Source organism: Uranotaenia lowii, chromosome 2, assembly GCF_029784155.1.
Source record: "Uranotaenia lowii strain MFRU-FL chromosome 2, ASM2978415v1, whole genome shotgun sequence".
Taxonomy (NCBI): domain Eukaryota; kingdom Metazoa; phylum Arthropoda; class Insecta; order Diptera; family Culicidae; genus Uranotaenia; species Uranotaenia lowii.
Window position 1 is genome coordinate 6,368,762 of NC_073692.1, and position 9,176 is coordinate 6,377,937.

The following is a 9,176-nucleotide window of genomic DNA, read 5'->3' on the forward strand; positions in this document are numbered from 1 at the left end:
AAACATAACAAAGGGACAGTGATGACTTTCAAAGTAGGTACCTACCTACAAATAAACTCCGCCCATACAGTAGGCGAGTAGCGCATCGCTCAATGGTGGCCTTCTTGATAACCAGCTGACGTCGTCGTCGCCGCTGTCTTGTCACCTTACTTTGATGAACGTGAACATTGGCGCGAACAAAAGCAATCGAGGTCGAACAAAAATGGCCGCTCGCTTGATTAATGTGATACACGTGGTCTCTTTCTGTTCTTTGGCACCCGAGCACGTAGGAGAGAACATGAATACGGCACACAGATTGTATTGGTATACTTAAACTTTTTATTTATTTTTAAACTTAACATAAATAACATAACAGGATATATGGAACAAATGAATGACGTTTCTTTAAGAAACAAAATAATGGAATTCGAAAAGGTTTTTTTGGTAATAATTTAGGTGATGGCAGTGTTCATAGTTTATAAAATTATGTGTGTGCAGCGAACGAAGTGACGTTAACGAACAAGTTGATCTAAATTGTAGAATTTGCGGTAATTGAAACTTAACAACTGAATTAAATAATATCCCACAACCTAATATTCCTTACACTGGTCTAAATCATTGAGAACATCTGTGATAATGTGAACATCGATTCAATTTTCGGAACTTCGTTGATCGATAATTCAGCGTCACAGCTTATACCAGGTTTGATTCTCTTCTTCCTCCGAATCTACTTCTGGTGTAGCACTGAGCGTGCTTTCATTGGGAATACCGTCATCGAAGCTGGAAGTATCCATTGATTGAACGGCATCTGTTTTGATGGCCAGATATTGGTCTAAACTGGGTAAATCTTCGCATATTTCTTTAAGGTCTGGGAGAAATGTGACCTGATCGTTGGGCGAGTTAGTATAAGCTGAAAAAAAATAAAGTACCTTAATTAAGTTATTAGCGAAACTATTATTCGAGGTAACTAAACCTCGAAAATTTACTAATTGAAACTGATAAGTATGTACACATTAGGTCTTCATCATTATCTTCCACATTTGAAGATACTTACTTCTATTTGGATAGTATTCAAATGACACTGCTTTACTTTCCAAGCCATCTGATGGTCTAAACAGCTGAACTTGCACCTAAAACAAGCGCAAATTGAAATATATTGTTATTAAAAACTATCTCAAAATCAAATATAACAATCACTTAAAGACAGCTTGGGTATGATACTCACCTTAACAGGCTTAGTTATTCCAGCGTGAGCATACGGTGGAGTACGGAAGGCAATTGCAAGTTTTTTGTGAACATTAGTCGGTTGGAAAATGCCAAAATCCTGCCAGATTTGTCTGCCATCGGCCGATTGCTCAAAGAATCGAATCCCTATGTCGGTTTTGCTGATTTTCTCACACGTCATTATGATCAACTTTCCACCACGGACGGGTGAACTGAAGCGACTCAGCTCACAGATAACCAGCTTATCAAGAGTTTTCTTATCGTAGATAACGTCAGAAACGACCGGCTGGAGTCGATGCGTAAATCCGTTCTTAGTTTCCAGAACCACTTCGAAACACAACCGAATGCTGCTAAGATCTTTGTTCGTGATCGAATCGGCATGATTGTAGCCACCTGTTGCAATAAAAAAAAATTGTTATAAAATAATCACTAGAAGACTTGGTGAAAAATATACCGCCATAAGGATCGACGCCAAGTTGTTGTCGCTTCAGAAGCGCCTCGGGGATTGCTTTCCTCCGAATGCATCGAATTCCGAGATTGCTGAAAGCCACGCTCATTCGGCAATCCTCGATAACGGCCTTGTAGATGCCCTGTTTGCAGTTCTTTCCCACAACGCCATGCGGATGGACGCGATGAGGATAGCTGGCCATTACACAGGACACCGTCACCGTTGCTTTTCCCGTGAATCCGTGCACCTTAATCGTCGGAAAGGACTTCCGGTGCTCGGTATTGTTCACACCGGGTATCGAACCAGCACACTTTCCCTCGCACTTGTACCGATAACGAGTGGCGTTTTGCTGGGGCTGTTCGGTAATTTCCACCCATATCGACTCCATCGTTTGCTCTATCCTATTTCAATTATCACAAAATCGAAACCAATTATTTTTATAACTGCTGTTATTTGTATAAAAATTACTAAAAAAATATCAATCGAAAAGTTTTGACACAAAGACGGTTAATTGTATCAAGTAAAGAAAGTAAATAAATTTTGGTAAAACTAAAGGACTTATATATAGTATTGAAACACTTCAACACAAAATGAAGCTTTTTGAAGTATTGTCAGTTTAAAAAGGGTAATCATGCAGCTCTTAGGTTTGGTCCTTGGAAATAAGTGAATTTTGTGATCTTGTGACCTTGTGTAATTCAGCAAAACCCTTTTGAATGTGGAGTTGAGCATTTAGAAGAACAGGAAACAATCCCCCTTATTTTTCGCCGCGCGTGAGGTGACGATAGTCGAGTTGAGTTGGAGTCACGTGAGTCTTCTCACCTAATTCCCGAAGCCGATGTGACAGAGTTTCATGCCCAGCTGACTACTAGATTAGGATAAGAACTCAAAAACTTCATTCTAAAAGAAGCTTCTCACCTAAAGCGACTACAGGAATCGGGTGACTAAGGTGATTCGACTATCGTCACCTCACGCGCGGCGCAGAATAAGGGGGAATAAATGAAAATGAAAATTAAATTAGTTTCTTGAGGAATACTTCATATCAGGAAAAAAAACTGGAACGACATGAACTATTTTTCAACAATCAAAGTGAAAAGTAATAAAGTAAAGGATACTTGTTATTATTTTCTTCTTTAAATGCTTATGATTATTGTGGATAGTAGGCGTCCGTTTCAACCGAAACCTTTTGGGCTTGAGCTTTGTTTGAGCTTGCTATCAACTACGGTCCACCTACGACCCCTCCTGGACGATGGCATAATGGTTGCACTCCGTGATTGGTTCGAGATAATCAATATTATACAATGAACCAAATGAAAGGTGCTGGAAACAAGTCTTACAATCTCACCGTACCTTTTTGAGAATCTCCCACTTTTAAATGTACCAATTACGATGCCGGCCAAGTCCATCTAGTCGAAAGAAGGAAGGGAAGTGCAGCACATGTGAAGATATGTTACCTCCACAAATCTCCACGCTGAATGTTTCGAGAAAAGGTAGTGCGGTATGGGAAAACATCTTGGTAGACAATAAAGCCACTCTCAATTTCTTAAAACACCTACGTTTCCTATTCATGACCTCACACCTGATCAGGAACCTGAGTGATAGTAAATTGCATCGATCTTTCAGAGGTAGTAATGAAAGGATTATTTAACGATCAATTTAGCTGAGACATATGAGTACCGTAAAAAGGCTTACAAACAAACACCTCTCCTGATCAAATGAAAGCATTTAGAAGAATATGGGTTGTTTTATATGAAAGTTTAATTTTTTTTTTTTCCTTTGTATATAGTTTTAGAGTTATTTTTATGGTCATTCTATGATAATTTTTGTATATTAAAAAAAACAGACATCTTCTATGAGAAAGTCTGTACAGAACAAATGGCTAAAAACCTTATCAAAAAGCTAAGTTGAAATAAAAAAAAAGAACATAGGAACAGTGAGAGAACCTCGGGAATTGCTGGAAGGTAAAATTTCATTTGATTTTGAGGCCAAAAAATATTGAGAAATGTTTATAATTTTTACCCTAAATGTCCATCTTATGAGTATATTTGGTTTTGGAAGAAGACGTTGAAATATTCAATTGAGTCCAAACAAAAAAATACTGTTATTGATGTTTTGAGCCTTCTGTGCTAATTGCCGTCATAACAATAATTTTGAAGATCTTGAGACACGTTAAAACCATAGTGATCAAAGTTATTCCGAATCTTGAAATCTGGTATTGTAACAAACATTTAGTTATAGCCAATAAGGCTGGAACAAATATCAATTTCTTCTTTTGTCAAACCAAACCCCCCTCTCCCACACTTCGAAATTTCCAAAAAACCCGAAGGGGGAAATTAATAAAATTTCAAATGTTTTACGTAAATTCATGTTGAAAAAATTCAAATATACAAAAGATTACAAGACCAAAAAACCAATTTGGAAGATTGGAGTTTTTCTCCTTTTGTGTTTTTGATTTTGATGAATTTTCCGATGAAAAATTACTTGATTCAGAGGTTTTGTGCAATGATATTGTATACAGTTTTGTTGCATACAAGCTTATTTATAAATTGCAATTCATTCCAATTTATTTTTTTTCGCATTATTTTTTATTATCCCCCTCTTAGCGATGTTCCAACTCGAAGTGACAAAAGAAGGATTTGAAATTTGTCCCGGCCTAATGTCGTTTGAATATTCTGTTTTCAATGATCATGCTTCATAATCCTTACCTCAGTAAATATTTTAAAACTTTTAAGTGTTTCAAAAAAACAACCTCCTCCCGAATATTCGAAAATTAGCTGTCAAAATTTTTGTATCATATTTGCTTTTTGTTCTAATTTCTATAAATTAATAAAATGTTACAAGTAAAAAACATCGATAAATTCCACTTATCTGAATATCCGGAATAGGTAAGTGGAGCTCAATGCGACAACTCGTCTGCAGATTAGCATTGTAGGGTTGTTCCTATGTTCCGGGGATTCCTTCAACGTTCATAACTTCTTTTAAAAAGCAATATTCTTTTTTCTTCAAAACTCCACTTTAAAGACAAAGAAAAAGACATTGATTCTTACATAATTCCTATCACAAGACACGAAAATGACAAAACAAAACACAGCAACCAAAAATAACGTCCGGTCTTGGGCAAGGATTGCTGCGATCTCCCATAGGTTGTGGCTGCAGTTTTTGTACATTTAGAGCAAGTTCACAGGTGTTGGAAAAAAGTGGTAGAAATTTTGACATTTTGAAAATTTTACCATGCAAAAATGTTTTCAAGATCTTTGGGCGTTGTATTTTTCCAGCACTGTTTCTATTTCAGCCGTATGTGATAGAAATATTACTATTTTTGCATCAAAGCATGCAAAACTACAACACGTGTTGTTAAAAAAAACTTGATGACCGCAGATCTTGAAAATGTTTTTGCATGGCATAATTTTCAAAATGTACAAAAAGTGACAAAATTTCTACCATTTTTTCCCAACACCAGTGAACTTGCTCTTAGTAAAGTGTTTATTATTAAGTCCTTGGATGCTTATTATTGAAGAGATATAATTATCAAGTTTCAAGAATAAGTATTGAAATTGGTATTTAAAATGTTATTTTATAACAATCAAATTATGCTTGGTTTATTTGCCAATTATATGAACCAATTCGGATAATTCATTTTAAACATAATAACAATAAACAGTCAAATCACTAGAAAAGTCACTGTGCATTTCGCTCTGTGCATCAATCGAGATAAACAAAACACAACCCTAATGTCGACAAACGACAAGAAAGTGGCCAAATCAAGAAGAGAGTCAAGCTAAAACCAAAAAGAGACAAACTGCGCATTTCCGCTTAGTGTGCTCGAGTCGTAAGAAGTCGTGTCGGTAGTGCAGCGGTGAAAAATTTAATTGTCAGGCTATTAGAACAAATGGCCGGGAAAATCGTGGCAAAATCCATCCCTTGCTGGGATTACAAAGTAACACTGTGGCACGAGACGCGGAAGCAAAAAAGGAAAAAGCCGGTTTTTGCTCAAACTACCGCTGGAACACGACAGAGGCACGAATCACGGAAAACGCACGGAAGAGATCCGCTAATTGCTCGGAATATCCGCCCGTTTGGGCAAGAAGAAAAAAGGAAGCGCCAAAGAAGCCCCTCGAAAAAGGGGTCTTTCATTTCCCTTTATTTTCTCCTCTTTTTTGGTTTCTCTCCATCTCGGGCACTGCTCGAGCGGGTGGCTGCCAGACGAAAGCACGCCAATTGCTGGAATCGTCGATTTCTGAACATCCGGGAGCGCGAAGGAGCCGGTATTTGGGTTCGCCACGGTAGAAGAGCCGTCACATCAATAAATCCGAAGAGTTGCGCCAAGGAAGACAGCAGCTTGGTTGCTGTTCGGAAAGCGCCGGCAAAAAATAAAAATCACCGAACAACGGGAGCATCATCCGGATTGTCAACATCCGTGAGTGGTGTTCATTCCGTCATCTGATGGCGGGAATTGGTAGCGCGAAATCGAACAAAGTGTCCTGGAAGCAGACAACGCGATCGAGCCAGTCCCTATCGACAGCAGCTGTGTTGTACGGGGAAGTTTCAAAGAGAGTTGGAGAAAATTAGAGTCCATGGCCGAGCCAGGATTATTTTATCCGGATCGCCAAGAACCATCGGATTATCGAATCCACATTAACAGCAGCTCAATTGCCGTCCCTAAGTGGGTGGCCATTACCGAGCAACGGTCGTATTGTACGGTTCCAAGAAAACCATCGATGGTGTCAGCCACGACATCTGGTGGCGGGTGTCGATACTACTCGGCACTTAGGGTAGCAACAGCGACGGACGGTCGTTTGCTCCGTGAGCCACCGGGGTGTGTTAGCCGGTCCCCCGAGGCGCATTGCCTCTTGGCAAGCGTGAACTGTGGTCAGCAGATGACAATCGAACTCCGCGACACTTCGGAAGGGCCCGCGGCGGTGAGCAATTCATCAGGTGGAGCGATATACAACCAGAAAAGTATGTAAGTCGAAATTTTAAGATCTCTCTTGTTATTATCCACCACATTACCTCTCGATAATGGGCCGTCTGGCCGAAATAAAATGATTGGCTACCGCAAAGTTAGAAAATGAACATGAAAATTTAGTACTTTTGATTATTCTGGAAACAACAATTAAGTTTCCTTTCGGGCTTCATTCAACGAGCTAGCTGGAGCAAAAAGAGAAAGAAACAACTCTTTTCTTCTTCTTGCCAATGCCCCTTATTCTTCTTACAATTTTCAAAAACTGATAGTCATATCATGGTGTTGTGGAAAAATATTCCCGAAGAATTTCATTGAAAAAGATAAGTATCGTTTCCAAATGGTAGAAAGGTAAGATGTTAAAAATTTGATACTTTTTTTTATATGCATGTATTCAAAATAGCTTATACATACATACACAATTCTGTTGACTATTGTAAGTATTCAAAACAAATTTGTGATATTTGAGAATAGTATTCGATGAATGTAGGGTTTATATGTATCAAGATTTGAGTATTGTATTGATTGTATTGAACAAAAAGTTTATTTGATTGCAAATCGAAATTAGCAATTAAAAATTAGTTTTAATTCGTGGACGTTAAAAGTATTATAGAATGAAATGTCTTAGGCCTATGGCGATTTAGGACTACACTCCTCCGGTAGCGAGCAAATTTTATGATATTTTAGTTTACACTTATTTTCAAACACCTGTTTTATTCAAGTAATTTCCCGGTGATTTCTTTCTAGTATTGAAAATTTTACTTGGAACAATTTTCCAAGGGAGAGAGGGAGGGGTGGGGGGGGTTAATTCTTAATACCTCCACCTGTCCGCACAGCCTTGCCACTAACTGTATCTTGTTTAAGCTTTATTCGATTCCGATAACAGTATACTCTCTACACTTTCATTTTGTTCTGAATTTACGGCACTACGAAATTAATACACTAGAACCCATAAAAGCGACGAATGCTTTGCACAAAATCCGAAAAGTTTTTTTTTGTTCTTTGTGACCCAATTTTAACTTATAACATTTATTTATTTCAAATCACAGTAGAAAACAACTAATTTATGTGCCTACGTTGATTAAAATTTTATCACAAGAGAGGTAACAACAACAGCATCTAGGTTTAACGAAACTCACGTATATTTAAAAAAAATAGGATTAGGATCATTTTCATTTGACTATACTGCTCCAATGCTAGTTCTTGACAAAACGAAGACTACTGCAAACTACTGTAAGTCGGTTATCACCCAGAATGCTGTTGGAAATTTAACTCCTGTGAGTCACTGATCCCTACAAGACCCACCAGCAAAACTCGTCTTATCATACCACTCGTATCGTTGGTTGGTGAAAATGTGCCGGAAAGACGATCGTTGCACTACAGAGTTTGCTTGTCCACACCTGTACATAAGCAGGTGCAGGAAACCATAATTTAAGTATGTATTGGTTTCTGGTAAAATCGAAGTCACTGAGAAAAAGCGAAACAGTTTCAGCTTCACTGCTCTCTCAATCCAATAAGCTTCAAAGGAAAGTAGCGCTTTCCACAAATCACTTACTAGAGCTGCAATTCCACGACATACGGATCAGCTTTTTGTTTCTGCGTTAGTTGCAACACCCCATTAACTTCTTGCTGGAATGACTGCTTGATCGGGGAAATTAAAAATCAACTCAAACTACACTACATGCTTCATAGATCAATCGATGCTAAAACTCCCACAGGATACTTTCCGTCTCCGTTGCTCAAACTCACATCTCACCTAAACACACCACATAGGCTTGGGCCCCATTGAAGTGAAAAAAAAAAAACGAACGCACTCACCTGTTTTTGCTGACTCTGGCTGACAACTCCAAAACACTGTTGGTGAGAATTCAACTCCTAAGAGTCACCTCCTATCCCTCAAAGTAGCTACTACACTGATCCAGCATCTAAGCACGACTGATCGTGCGATTCGATTTGTTGACAATTATTCTTGAACGGGATGGATGCACAGAGAAGTTTCTCTCACGCAAATATGTAAGCATACTTGGACTCTCCAGGTGGGAAGCACTTAGATATAGGAAGAGTAGTAGATATAGATGTACGGAATGAATAATCCCAAGAGGCTTAAAATCCAAAAGAAACAACAAAACAAGAAAATAGTAGGTAGATACTTTCTTCTTCTTATTTGCCATTGTTCACATAACTCAAAACCGTAGATTTGACAAAACGTACAATTTTCATTAATCCGTTGGAAATGCCTCAAATTCACATGATCCATTAGCTGGCCACAGTGATTGTTCCTGTTCTAGGAAAATCTCAGATACTTCAACAGGTGTAAGGGGGAGAGTGGCTAAGCAAATACTGGATTGATCAACTATGTACGATCAGCGTTTGTTTTTATAGTTACTGAGAGTTCGCGAAATCAGCCTACAATTGCTACTTACAACTTATGGATCCCTGTCAACTACATCATGCAAATGCGAAATTCCCCTCGCTGAAGGAGTAAGTTGGAATGTAATGCAAGATGACTGATTAGTTCCCGACACTATGAGCTGGCGTAAAGTTTAAATGACGTCTCATTGTTGACCA

The 9,176-nt window shown here is 38.4% G+C and overlaps 1 protein-coding gene across 1 annotated transcript; it reads right to left on the reverse strand.

Annotated features, from left to right (window-relative positions):
- Positions 1 to 439: 439 nt before the first annotated feature.
- On the reverse strand, positions 440 to 8,513 carry LOC129750109 (embryonic polarity protein dorsal-like). The gene is made up of 5 exons (XM_055745332.1): positions 8,427 to 8,513; positions 1,658 to 2,052; positions 1,205 to 1,596; positions 1,034 to 1,109; positions 440 to 889 (listed from the first exon to the last, which is right to left on the reverse strand). Exons 2-5 carry the CDS (start codon positions 2,037 to 2,039, stop codon positions 666 to 668), a joined length of 1,074 nt encoding a protein of 357 aa, XP_055601307.1. The 5' UTR covers positions 2,040 to 2,052; positions 8,427 to 8,513; the 3' UTR covers positions 440 to 665.
- Positions 8,514 to 9,176: the final 663 nt, after the last annotated feature.

What these genes read in the sequence shown, in the direction of transcription:
- LOC129750109 (XM_055745332.1), bottom strand. Translation starts at nt 2,039, where the DNA reads ATGGAGTCGATATGGGTGGAAATTACCGAACAGCCCCAGCAAAACGCC. An exon ending in TGGCGTCGATCCTTATGGCG is followed by an intron (nt 1,597 to 1,657) that starts GTATATTTTTCA and finishes TTATTGCAACAG; the next exon opens with GTGGCTACAATCATGCCGAT. An exon ending in TGAATACTATCCAAATAGAA is followed by an intron (nt 890 to 1,033) that starts GTAAGTATCTTC and finishes ATTTTTTTTCAG; the next exon opens with CTTATACTAACTCGCCCAAC.